At 34.8% G+C, this 14,537-nt stretch overlaps 1 protein-coding gene across 4 annotated transcripts in view; it reads right to left on the bottom strand.

Moving 5' to 3' along the window:
* PCLO (piccolo presynaptic cytomatrix protein) overlaps positions 1-14,537 on the bottom strand; it is a 318,722-nt gene that overhangs the window by 59,924 nt on the left and 244,261 nt on the right. For 3 of the 4 annotated variants that reach the window (XM_030959381.1, XM_030959383.1, XM_030959380.1), the window contains exons 14-18: positions 12,825-12,875; positions 11,826-11,956; positions 10,200-10,226; positions 6,756-6,849; positions 674-745 (exon numbers count right to left, since the gene is read on the bottom strand). In XM_030959381.1, coding sequence (XP_030815241.1) covers positions 674-745; positions 6,756-6,849; positions 10,200-10,226; positions 11,826-11,956; positions 12,825-12,875 — 375 coding nt within the window. The remainder of the gene's footprint in view (positions 1-673; positions 746-6,755; positions 6,850-10,199; positions 10,227-11,825; positions 11,957-12,824; positions 12,876-14,537) is intronic. The other variant, XM_030959382.1, reaches the window with a different exon arrangement.

The following is a 14,537-nucleotide window of genomic DNA, read 5'->3' on the forward strand; positions in this document are numbered from 1 at the left end:
AATCTTTATTTGTAAATACATCTTTAATTATTTTTATTTCATATTTATTGCTGGTAATTCTGTATTATATGTGCATATGCTTGTTTATTTGTTTTTGAAAGAGAAATTCTTTTTCCCATGAGCACTCATTTATTATTAATTATAAGATTATATTTTGCCATCATTCATACTTTAGTGATATTACTTTTTCAGAATGTTAAAAATGAGACTGATCAGCAAGACTTAATTGCTCATACTTGAAGATACTTGTGCATGTGTTAAAATATGGTTTGATGGCAGAATTTAATTCTTTAATCAGTTACAAAGACTAATACCTCCTCAACCTTCCTATGTTATGGTAAAATCAAGTCAGGCAGCTTTCAGTCATAAAAAGAATTTCCCCTGGAGTCACTTTGAATGTTTTTGCTATCTCACACTCAAAAAAAGTATTAATTTTCAGCAAATTAACAGTTTGTTGGGTCCTAAATTAGCTTGCCCCCAGTTAATCAAGATAAAAGGGATTTATCTTTCATGTCTAAATTAAAGAAATCATGACCATTTGTTAAGAAGACAACAGTAAAACTGGGATGTAAAGAAGTTTTACTTAACACGTGTACCATACCTTGAAAGAGAACAGTCTCCAAATAACAGCCTGCAGTTATTAGTAGTAGAGAGGAAGAAATAAGATACTCACTTCACCGAGGAAGTCATTTGAGGAAAATCTATCATAATCCCACACAGTCACTTCCAGTGTTTTCTTTTTCAGCTGCAATTCAAGTAAAATGATAATTAAATTCATAAACTTCAGATCAAGTCTTTATGGTGGTTTCTATAGATTATTTCCTCCACGTATCCTTTTTCATAGAGACAGGTAGATAAATTTCACCCTTTCACCAGCCTTGTTCTGAGAAAAATAATTTGGCACTATTATTTGTTATCAAGCCAGATGGGCTTGGGCTTGGCCCTATTTTAGGAATTCCCACAAGTTGTTTTGGGCAGAATTTATGTCCACTACAAGAGTCAAACTTATTTTTAAGGCCCCATTTTTTTGTTCCTGCAGCTTTTCTCATCACCAGATCTGTCTGAACGCAGACATCTGCCTGAAGTGCATTTGAGTGTGAATTTCAAATGTACGATATCAAACACCCTATTTACATAACCTCATCTGTGAAGACCAGGTTTAATGCCTACAGAATTCAGTGTAGTCAGTGAGAGTCTGCAAGTGATCCAGGCATGCAGACAAGTTGTATTGCTGGGTATTAATGGCAGCTGTCAAAAGCCATTATCTGCAGATCTTGTTAGGCATGATAGCTGTGTCAAGCACTCTTCTGTAGGACACAGTAGGAAACAAGTAATCTTTGTATGACAAGAGAGCACAAGACAGAGACACTGTTGACCAAAGCAGTTGACCTTATTGTAAGGACTGACCTGAGTGTTTTTCCAGGGGTCTCTGAGGACATGTAGGGGCAGGATTGATTACTGATTTATGTGCTAGGGCAAAAGGCTATAAGGTGGCTGCAAAGGCAGTAATGAATTCATGTGGCTTGAAAGAAAATCCTGAAGGTTGTAGGGTGTCTGCAAAGTCAGGCTGAGAAGTTATAAATGTAGAATGCAAACATTACTGAGGAAAAGAGGACTCTTTACATACTTGAATTAAAGAATTCAGAAGATGAATTCTTATGTTTGAGAGGTCATCATCCTGACAGAAGCAACCTGTTACTCACTGCTCTGTTAATTGTCTGCTGGTCACAGAGACAGCAAAGGATCAAGCCATTGCTCAAAATGATAAGCTATACCAATCATTGTACATATTGCATATACTTGCAATGAAAGCACTCTTGGCTATTTACAGAACTATAGAATATTCTGGGTTGGAAGTGACTCACAAGGATCATTGAGTGCAACTCTTAAGTGGTCTGTACACCCAGGATCAAACCCACAACACTGGTGTTATTAGCTCCATGAGCTCATCAGCTTCCCCCCATTGCCCCTTCTCTTCATCCAGACTAAAACAGTTCCTAGCAACCTGCCATTGCCTTTAAGTGATAATTTAATCTCATCATTATGTATTCAGAATATCATCTGCTCCCAGCCAACTTTGGAAAAATGCACAACTATGCAAAGCCAATGTCTATGAAAAGAAAATTTAAATCAGTATATCCTGGAAAACCCACGCAGAGAGGAATTAAACTATTTCTAGCATCAACAATGTACTCTTTAAGCACACAACAGCATGGCTTGGAACCTAAGATTTAAAAAAAAAATATTTGAGAGCAATTCTTTAATCTTTCTGTTTTATTCTTACATAATTAAGCAATATTCTTCTTAGGAATTAATTTAAAAATATCCTGCAAGAATGAACAAAAATATTATTTTTTGAAAATTTCTTATCTAATATTTCTAAAGCTGATTTCCTTGACTGAATAAAATAACTTTTCTTTGCTGTTCCAAGACAGTATTGAAACTGAAACATGAAAAATAACCTGAAGAAGTGAGCTGAGCACCCATTGGTCCATGATGCTTTCGGCTTCCTGGATGATACAATTTTCTGCCAGGTGCTATATTAAGTATATGTATTTTTACCATTTAAAAGAGAAAGCACAAATACTTTTCAGAAATGTATTGTCACAGTTGTTGCTATTTTGAGAGGAGATTTCTTCTTGATGACTGTGCAAGGACAGAGAGAAAAATGTATAGATGCAGGAAATGGGGAAAAAAACCCTAAGGTTTGAAGATTTTTTGGCAGAAAGGGGAAAAAAGAAAAGATTTTCAAGTGACTGCAGCCGTACTTTGCTAGCTTCTTTGCAATAATGTGATAATAAAATTGCGATGAAAACTTACAGTACTCTATACTTTGCAAAATCTATTTTAAGCCTTTTAGTTTAATAAAGCTTTTATAAAATATTATGACAATGAAAAACCATGGAAAGACCTTTATTAGGGAGAGTGCATGAAACTAGTTTCAAAGCAGAGGAAAATTTGCTTCTCTGAAGATATATCTGTGTGCCACCATGGTGGCAAGGGCACTAAATGGCTGCTGATTTTAAAAGCAGCCATTTCACCATCCCAGTTCTGCCTTACTGCATAAGGGTTCTGCCTTACATCAATCAGTTTTAGGCTGTGAATCCTGAAGTTCTGATGCTCATCAGGAATATGACAGATAGCAATACTGAACCCTCTATCTGTCTGACCATGGCTTTCTGCAAGTGGGCAATGTACCAAAAGGAAAATTAGTGTCACAAAAAAGAAAGAACACAGTTTCCACATATTGGGAATGTCATCTGAGCCCCAAACATACTCTGAAAAAAAAGTGCTACCAAACAATTTCATTCTTAGCATTGTGGGAAAAAAAAGTAGCAGTGAAATGAAATAAATAAAAATCGACCTAGAAGCACATTACTGCATGTGAACTCCAGTTAGCTTTAGGCTGTCTGGGGACAGCCATATTTTAAAGAAAATGAAGGAATTTGCAGAAACAGCTAATGTGAGAATATTGTCTCTTATGGAAGGCATAACCAAACCCACAGGTACAGAAGGGCTTGTTTCTCATTGTAAATGTCTGGATGTTATGGATAGTGTCTGCCTGTGTAGCTAAATATGCAGCAATTAAAATATTCAACACATATTCCTTGAAAATTTCATACTAGGATTTGCATTAGGAAAGAAATAATTTTAATGCAGCTTGTTTTTTCCTCTATGTTAAAAGCATATTACTATATTTACTTCAGAAATGATACAAAATATTGTAATTTCAGTCAGGATGTTTGATGAGTAGAAATTAATGTATTAGGTAATCCATTACAGTTATTTTTGTTTACATTCATATTTAACATTTTATTGTTCTCTATATTGATGTACTTTGGTATATGGGAGCACAAAAAGACTTTTTATAGGTCACTTAGGAACTTATTTTGTTTTGTCCTAGATATTAAGCAAGACTTAAATACCACCACCTTACTGATTCATAAAAAAATTTCCTTACTTTTGGAAATAAGACGTAGGCTTCCACATCACTCAAAAGATTTTGAAAATATTACTCCTTCTAAATATATTACCTTCAAGTTGCAGATATAAGCTACAGCAAACTATTTACTTTGTGGAATTATTTCATATAAGTAAATGCTTTATTTGCTTTCTGGTAAGTAAGAAGTTGAGGCAAAGAAAGCCAGACCTTACAGTGTGGTCATACCAACGCTGTTACCAGCAGCAGAACTTACAACTATTATCATCTTCTCCTTAAATTATTCTAATGCTTTCTTTCTTGCTCTGAGTAGGTATTGGACTTGAGTTAGCAATAACTACACAACATTTGTAATATTGTACTCAGCCTTCCTATCAAATTTTAATTATTTCTACTTTATTACTTAACAAAACTCTTAAATTACTAAATATTCGCCGTTTAATTTATTTTTTCTGCAACTGTCAAAGCAAAATTTGCTATAAATATGATAAAACTAATCATTCTGACCTTGAAAAAGTCTGTTTCCTTTCAAAGAGTGATCTATTTCCAATAATTTCACTTTAATTTCAACTATTTTATGAAAGAGAAAAGGAAAATAAAAAGATTGTACAACCAGCTAAAGTCTAGACAGTGACGTTAAAAGAACTATATTAGGAAATATTTAATAATGCTTATTTGCTGTCTGCAAGCAAGGCATGCTTTGATGGAGAGAAAAAAGCATGGCGGAAAGGAAATATTTCTTTGAAGAAACACTGTTTATAAAAATTAATGAATTTATGTTTGAATGTGACTGCTAACTCTGTGTAACAGTGTGTGATGCAGTTTCACTTGTTTGGTGAACAGAACTCTCATTCTCAGTCTAATGCAATTATTGGCTTGTATTTCTATTTCTATCTAACTATTTTGAAATATAGATTTGTGAGCGTTATGAGTACAAATGATGGTCTCTTACACGGTGAGAGTTCTTCAGACTGCAGAGGATACTCATCATCAGGATTGAATTATTTGTGATTTAGAAATGTGCTTCACTGTAGGTTCTCTAAGCCAGGACATGGAATTTTGTAGGAGAAAAGTCACACACACTGGTGTCTTAGCAGTAGATACAAGTCATGGAAAGGTATGGAAGGAAACAGTGTTTTCTGCACACAGTTCTGTGTGACAAGATGCTTAAATATAAAAGATATGTGGTGCTCAAATTAAGTTTACACACTTAAAACCATAAACCCTCCATAGAAGTCTCAGGCGAAGGCAAAAGGAGGGGATTTGCAAATAGAAAGCAAAAATGCAAAGTATTCAACATGCAAACTAAAGGCAAATTTGATCAAATAATAGTCCACAAACTGACATCAAAGATACAAGATTTTTTTCTTGTCATAAAAAATCAGTGTCTGGGAAATCCTAGATTAATATTGTTGTCTGTTTGCAAAGCACCAAACAGCCACTGAATTTACAACACTCCAGCACTCTTAATGACAGCTCTGTGAAATGTCACAGCAGAACCCCCAAGCAAATTAAGAAAACACAAGAATCTTTCTTAGATAAAAAGCTGAGTTCAGAAATATTTAAAGACTTACAAAACCCTTTTGTCAAATGAAGCAAACTTAGGGTTTATACTGCAGCTAGAAAAATATCAGTGTGTTTTTTTTTCTGATGCTTTAATTATCAAATAGCTACCATTTATAAAAGTCTGCATGAAGCAGTAAGAAAACCCCATAAAACCACTACCTACAACAGGACACTTCTGAAGGAAATCTGAGCTACTGCCATAAGTCTACACGTGTAGATTACATGAGCAACAAGGCAATTCCCTCTGTGGGAAGAGTTTTGTTCCATGATAAAATGAGTATTTTAATCTATGTCCCTCTCAATGGACAAGAAGTAAGAAAAATGAAATTCTAAATTGGGAAGATTGCATTGAGGTCCTGGGGTTGTGATGCAGAAGAATATTAAAAGCATTGGGAACTCTATTCACTAAAGAGACTGGTTATTCTGGGCTTTTTTACAAGTACTGAAAGATAAAATGGCAGTATAAAGTGAAGTTGAAAGTATCGAGAACAAAACAGAAAGAAAGGCAAAAAGATTCAGGACTGCATTAAAATCCAGTACTCTATAAAACACACTTCATAATTCTAAAAAAAATAACTGATCATTATTTTGCCAATTATATCTTTTTTCAAAGATATTGGTAAATGAGAAGAGATGGAGTAGAGCAGTCAAATGCTTCACACTGCTTCAGAAGCACAGCTGGAGTTAGGAAGCCACCAAGAAACAGAGAAGACTCTGCAGACATCCTTCCCAGATGTGAGTTAAATCTTTCTATGAAAAGGAAATCAAATATCTTCTAATTTTTTTTCCACATGATTCATGAAATTGGTGATAAATCAAAAAATGTATGTCTATCTTTTATACCTATTTTTAAAATAAAAATGGTAGAAAATGTGTTTTGTTTTAGCTTGCATGGCTGTTGGAACAAAGAATGACTATGATTTCTGCATTCTACTTCAGAAACTTATTTAATTTATTACCTTATTAATTTATTCCATTATCACTTTTTAAATTGTCACATCTATACTTATGATTATGAGTGTAATCCTCACAAATTACAATTTTAATGAGTAGAAGGGCAAGAAAAGAGTATTTCCATAGGACTCTCTCTCAGAGGCAAGGAAAGAATTCCGAATTTCTCCTAAATCTGGTAAGATTTTACAGGAGATCAGAGAATTGCCAGTAGCACTGCTCCCTTCACAGTGAGCACTGCAGATCATGCAGATAATAAGGCAGCAAATAGCACAGAAGAGCAGCACCAGTCACGCACCTGCTCCACGGAGATATTTTTATAAATGACTGTCTGATTCCACTCAGGATTCAGGCTTTTCTGTATGTACTTGGTTCTCCGCTTGTACTCAGCACTGGATTTGAACAAAGGAATAAAACATCACATTAGTGATCTTTTTTATCTTTCAGCTCTAATACAAAAGAAACCCAAAACACCCACAAACCAAAAACCAGAAAAAGAAAAGAGCGGCATCTTTCATTTCTGCAGCAATTCAGGGTTACGAGAGGACAATGAGAGCCTTTGGGATGTTTGCTTTGGTATGCTTTTACGAGATAGTCTTTTAAAACATCTCCTGACTCTTCAGCAGGCTTGCTCTGCCTTAAACCATTTCAAGATAAAGCATCAGTCAGCACATGCACATAGGACTTTGTCCTCTCATTGTAGGTATGGAACTCTGATTCTAAATTGAGGTGATAATGCATTGATTTCTCTTCCACGACCATCCCATTTGCACTTTAAAGTAGCACAAATTCATTATATTTATAGGTTGCAATCTCTAATTACAGGAATCCCATCTCACAAACACATTTAATGAATGTCATAAAGTAACTAATATCCTGTTAATGACTGAAGCACTAATTTCTTATTGATCCTGTTCTCTGCTTATACCTCTAGCTGTACTGGAAGGAAACATAAAAGTGCATCAGGATCACAATTTTTTTTTTCTTTTGTCAATAGCCAAGAACAAAGGTTTGGCTGCATAATCTGTTTTAAAAATAATTCACTAATGCTTTATATTGTACTTTACATTTCCTGAGTGTGGAGAAAGCAATACACTAATCTTAAACAGAATATGGATCCATCTAGCTCTATGAGCTTCGATGTTACATTTTCTTTCGTTACAATTTTAATTTAACATCAGTTTTAAGGGAAAACTAAAAACCTGGGTAGGGGAACATGAGAATCTTTTAATACTTCGAAAAACCCACAAGATCTAGGGTAAAGGAACTCTTTTTGTCAATCTGAAAGTATATATCTTCTACATCTATTACTAAACAAAATGTTCCTAGGACTGTTTTCCAGCACTAAGACAAAATGGCACAACATAACTTGTATATGTCATATTAGAGTCTTTTCTGCTTCTCCTACAATAACTTTTGATTTAACTGTTTTGGTTCACATTGTGGCATGGTCCCACACCTATGTACTAATCTCTTTCATATGAGATTAACTGAGAAGGATTACTCAGGACTACATTTAATCAGCCAGTCACTGATGATGCACCATAGCTGGTACCAGGTTGGAACAGTTCTGATTTGCGGTTATATGAAAGATACGTGTGCTTTACTGGCACACATGTGTTAATATGGGGACTTCAGCACCAGCAGTTTCACTCTGTAAACTCAATTCTGCTGTGCAGTGATCCCATCTAATTAATCTGGTTTGCAGAGTTGTTTTATTGTCCAAAATGAGGTGGCTCTATCCAAGCTGTCTACTAGCCTGATATCTCAAAGTGAAAGGGATTTGCAGCAATTTTTAGTCTCATTTTTTTTCTCTAGTCATTCTATGTATTTCCACATATTTTCTTGGACATCTTGCTATCCACTGTCTTTCAGTTTATTGAAAAATGTGAACGGTTTTGGGACCTGTTAAACAAAGTATCTGTTCACCTCTGCTTATAAGAAGAAAGCAGCAGCTCTCCAGAGGTCAGGGAGTTCTATCAGCCATAGCATGGCATAGCAAAGTTGATTTAAAATCCAGGGGGACCAAGAGGATATGAAAAAGAACCTCAGACAAAACTATTTCTTTGCATATCTTGGAAAGAAAGCTGAAATACAAAATCTGAATCCATTTAGAAATGAGATTTCAATTGCACACAGTATTAAGTATTGCAGTTAAAATTCTAAAGCACCTCAGTAGCTTTCTTTTCCCACTCTCTGGTATGAGAAAAGCATCCCCTGCCTAGAACATCCTGTTTAGATGTCCTATGACCTACTGGTTTTAGGGAACTGATATACTTCCATTTCTTGAAGAAAGTGGGAAAGAATCCTTTGCACACTCAGCCAAGAAAATGACACCAACATTCCCTTTCCTTTTCTGGATCTCCTTTTGCAATAGTAGAACTTCATCACCTTTTCAAAGTTTCAGATTCTTTTTTGAAGTATGTGAGAAGGTGATTCATGCAGTGTTGAGTTCCAGAGCTTGCAAAAGATGAAATTGCTGTTAACATGGCAGTTCTGAAATATTTCCAGTGAAGTCCATGGAATATTTGGATCTATACAGGGTGAGCTGAGCTCACACCCATGTAGTCTGTGGTCTGTGTCTGTTGCAGACAGAGGCAGGAGACCTTGGCCTCTTATAGGGAGGTGCAGAACCAAGCTAAACTGGTTGTCAGATGAAGGTTTCTAGGCCTCTGAAAAGAAGGATCTGGCAAACACATTAAGTTCATACCCCTGATGCACCTTCAGATTAACAGATTAACAGATTAACACGTGAAGATTCTTTAATAAAATGCATTCATTAAACTAGTCACTGGTATGTCACTGATTATGAAATAATTTGCATTTGAAATTCAAAGAGTATACTGTGTGAAAAGATACAAAAGGCATATCTCTTTTATTTATATTTTCTCCCTGATTCCTTAATTATAATTGATTAACGTATAATAAAATTTATTAAGTGTGATGAAAAAAGCATAATAGAATAACCATGTTAAAAAAGTGTAACAGAACACACATATGAAATGTGTAATTTTGACATATTCATTAAATAATTTCAGTAATTAAAAAAGAGACAGATTATAGAAATCTGTTTATTGAAATTAATCTGCTCACTTGTTTAGTTTAAACAAACTTAAAATTGGGGTTGGAATATTTATGTGCTTGCCTGGGCTGATATTAGCATATCTTGAGAACTGAGCTTTGCCTTATGTTTCCAGGATAAACAAAGCACTCCTCATTTCAATAATTAAATTTTAAATCTGTTTAGCACAAATAACCACTTATGTGGTCAAGCAGATTTAATTGTCTATCTGGGCAATTATTTAGAATTACACCTGGCTTTAATGTCTACACACTGTTCAAGATAAATAGAGAAAAATATTCTGTTTCTTTACCAAACAGAGCCCCTTTCTCTTGGCAGTAACACCGTTCAAAATCTTCATACAGGTTCACAGTTAATTATTTTTAAACTTTCAGTGAGTGAGAATGTGGTTTTAAATATCTCTGAACTAAATTCTTTCAGACTTCAAAAGACATTTTGCTCGTCGTCAGAGTTAGGTCTCAGAATAATACTGCACAAAGGATCATTAACTACTTGTTTCCAGTTCCTGAAATTACCTAATTAGTAAATGAAAAACAAAACCACACCACAGCTTCATGCCATCAGAACTCAAGAGGAGTCTGTAGCTCACTGCACAGGCTAACTGTCTCATTCATGCATACGAAAAATGAAAGAATAAAGTTGGAAGATAATAGACTCTACCTGGCATTTTGGACAACCATGACTTGTCTGCACATCCAGAATTTACAGAGTTAGGAACACAGAGGAAGCAGTGTAAGAGAAAATGAGAACAGAGATGGGAGAAAACATGAATAATGGGCAGATTCTAGTATCAGAATCAAAGGAAACAGAGGTATTAGGAAGAATAAGAAGTCTGAACTACAAATAAAAGTTATTCAGCAGCAACCCAAGATTCTACTTTCCAAAAAAAGTCTGGGACATTTAAGAAGCTCTTAATTTTCATTATTCCCTAAAGGCTCAAGTTACATGCAAAACTATAACAGTGTCATTCTTTAAAACAATAAACCCAAACAAAACTAATATCCAGTTCTTCATAACTTGGTAACAAGTTTAAACTGATATGTCATAGGATGAACATGCCTTTAGTTCAAAGTCTTATTTCCATATCAGTGAATGCACCTGCAAAATTCCCACTAAGAGTGATTTGACAAACATTTTATGAGACCCTTAGGTGCATTTAAAAACTTCTCAAGCTTAAGCACCTCTTCCCCTTACATTCAGTGATAGTTTTTGGCCAGTGCTACTGAAGAATATTGAATATTGTATAGCTGGAGTTAGCAAGCCACAAAAGGAAATGTTTGGCTTTATTTGTACCACTCATGCATTTAGTGGTGCTTGCCCATTCGCCAAATGGTGAGCTGTGACCTGAGCATCCACTTTCCTGCTAGTCTGGGTAGAACAGAAATACAAACTTTTATTTGTATTGCTCTATCCTAAGAGTCTTTTAGCGTGAGCATTATTACACAACAGGGGAGTTTCCACAAATCTGTCTTTGCAATATAAAGTCTGATCCACCAGCTTAATTTTAGATATATCCATTGTGCCACTGAAGGCACCAGCATTATTATAACCATGTGTTCTTATGCATTCTCCATATACATATGACAATCTGTAACATTAGGGCAAAAGAATAGTTACAATATTGCTGATACAGAAACATATCTTTTAAAGGAAGTAATAATGAGCTATTTGTAATTACAGAGTCAAAAAATCAATGATCTGTGAAAAAATGATTAGTGACTTGTATAGTCATTAAATATAAAATTATCAGTATTTCTAAAACCATATTTTCACTCTTAAAAAAAAAAAGCTCCATGAAATTTATTTTCTGACAAGTATTTCTTGGCTTTTTTATTATACTGCAACCATAAATATATCTCAGGTACTTTAATTTTGCTTTTGTGCAAATCAATCCTAAGTTCAGATTGTTTTGAGCTAAAGCAACCATTCCATGCTAGACTTAACATGCAGCTTTCTGTATTACAGAAAGTATTGCATCTATTTAGTACATTTTCATTGAGACTGTTGTTATTTTAAATATTTTTACATGTATTGTATTTTTTAAAAGGCAACACAAAAAGAACCACAAACATATACCTACAGGAATGATCATAAATTTCCTAAGGTCGTTAGCAAAATATGTATATTCTCCTGGGACCAGGATCTGACTCTCTATTAAAAATCCACCATTTTTGCTGGTGTTGAACCTGGATTTTCTATAGCAATAACTCTTAGTTCTGTTTATTAATGACACATAGCAAACCTAAACCAAAAGAAAATTCAAATTAAAATTTGTCCTACACTTACCCTCTCCCTGGAAGAAGATAAACTTTAACAAAGGGGTCTGAGTAGCCATTGTTGTCTCTGGGAGCAAGGTTTCTTGCCTGAAGGATGTGGATGATAAGGTTGCCAAGGTGTTTGTCATAGTTGATTTGAAGCTATTGAATGCATTAAAACACAGCAGGGTTATTTGTTACTTTTAGTTTCTGAGTAATTCAATATCTCCTAAACCCTTTCAATAAACTGAATTTTAGACCTTCATTTTCCTTCCAAATAAACACATTCCAGAAGTTTCTGTCTCTCTCTCCTGACTAGAATATGATGCTAGATCATCACACTGGACCTTGAAAAAAAAATGGAAACATCCATATTCCAATCAGGAAAAAGCAAAGGAAATTTGAGCCCTTCATATTATTCTGAGCAGTAGCCAGTTTATTGAGAGTTAATTACACACATCCTATTTACGTGGAGGACAAGTATGACGAGGATGTTATAATACTATGGAAAGACTCTTAGTACTAATATAGAAGAGAGAGATTAATCAAGGGGGGAAAAACCCCCAGAAATCTATAGGAAGTTAGGCTTCAGTTGTTCTGCTGTTCTCCTTTTGAGTGTTTTAAAAGGCTAAAGTAAAATTACATAATTTACATAGGATAACCATAAACTTGGTATGGCATGGAGACACTGCAGTATAAGAAACCCACAGTAATTCTTGCTTCAGTGTAAACAGACTAGGAATTTCTAAGGAAAACCACAATAGGTGGCCAAAGATTAAGGATTAGAATGATCTTTATTATCATTTTAGTCCCTTTGAAAACAGCAGCATTTTCCACCTTTTGGTTCTATTACATAATCTGACATTAAAGACAGGTACAAAAATCAAACACTGACTTACAATAGTGACATTTTAAGGGATTGGAGTTGAATAAGAAATAAGTTGATAGAGATATTTTTCTGCAAACTTATTTCAAAGAAAAACACAGCCAGTATCAACAACAATCTACACAGTAAAAACTACACATTTACCTGTATTTCTCCAGTGATTGGATGGGAAGCAGACTTTGTAGTTTCCGTGGGCTGCCAGAATAAAAATACATAGATTTTCAAAGTTAAATTTTTTAACAAGTGGGGTTTATACTGCTGCATTGCCACAAATTTTTTTTAAAAACTGTCTCCAGTTGTTACAGTCAAAACTAATGGTTACGTATTTCAACAGCACTTAAAGTCCAGCCCAGCCATTTTGATCAGTTTTTATGCAGGTACAGAATCAAACAACTTCAACACCAAATCTTTACATTCTGAGCAGACAAGAAGGCATGGGGAGAAAAAAACCACATAGCATTAACCCTGCCCAACAAACATGAATGCTGCCAAGAGAAAGAAAGGACCATGTCACATAAACAGTGCAATATATTTCTGTCAATGTGAGAAAGGCAGAGAGAGGCAAAAGTTACTCTAATTTAAACTGAGTTTAGTGAAAGTGGGTAAAAAGAGTGGAAATGGTACTAAAACTAAGTGATGTGTAGTAAGTGGATTACATAATTGCAAAGCACATCATATAATGTCTTTTACTTTATTCTGTGTTTTCTGATAGTCAGTTCAGCTACAACACTTCAAATTCCTCCCCACACTTTCTGTGACATGAAATTTAAATTTTCTCTCCTTTATCATTAAACTTGTCTAAAATTTTGACAAAAAGCAATAGATTCCTTAATGTTTCTCTCTGCTGTTTTTTTTTTCCCTCCTGTTTGTGGAAAATAGTATCACCACTTGATTAGAATCCTGAACTACAAAAATATGCTGTTCTGTTAAATATTGGTGGCCTCGAGCCACTCTGGAACAACCTCTAATCTGCAAGGCATCAGTCAAGCAAGAAAGCTCTGTTTCAGCAGTAGGATTTGAATATTTTTGTGTTCTCTCCATATCTGCTTCCTTGGTTGATGCAGCAGAAAACAAATGGTGCAAACAAGGACAAACCTACTGTTCTCTGGAGACTGCTCTGGAAGCTGTCATTTCCTATTCCTCCAGATGTGAGCAGCTGCCTGACATTATTCCATGTAATTTGTACTTCTATCATTTTCCTAGAAGAGTAAAAACCACCTGCCTCTTTTGTGCTGCCAGACACTCCAAGAAAACACTTCAAGGCACTTTTAAGATGTTGGACATCAACTGCTTTAAATTAGGCCAAGGAAATGCCCACATTTCCTGCATCACAGCATGAAGTTAAGGTGATGCACTGCCCTTTTCAGGTTTGTGTTGAAGAAACATCCTCGAAATCAGTCAGATCTACAGATCAGAACTAACCACAAAAAACCCAGCTAAACACTATCACAATGCAAACACTAGAGAAAACTAGCCCAAATCTGCCTGTTATATGGATATATTCACTGTCTTGTTGTCTTATGCACAAGCTTTACCAGAAAAACAAACAAACAGAAACCAAACCAAACCAAAAAACCCCAAAACAAAATCAAACTTGATTTGTGTGTAAATGCATTTGCATCCAAAAAATAACTCTCATGAAAAATTTTATAATCAGCTTCTCTCATTTTACAAAGCTTTTAAAAAAGTTTAATTCATCCAACAATTTAGTTGGATGTCAGAATACTGACTGAATATTGTCAGAATACTGACAATAAAATAAGTCAGCAGTATTCTATAAAATGTTCTGAATCTGAAATGAAATTTTAGATTGATAGCAATATACTAAAACTTGTTAGGTCCTTGACAAAACTATTC

Source organism: Camarhynchus parvulus, chromosome 1A (genome assembly GCF_901933205.1).
Source record: "Camarhynchus parvulus chromosome 1A, STF_HiC, whole genome shotgun sequence".
Classification (NCBI taxonomy): domain Eukaryota; kingdom Metazoa; phylum Chordata; class Aves; order Passeriformes; family Thraupidae; genus Camarhynchus; species Camarhynchus parvulus.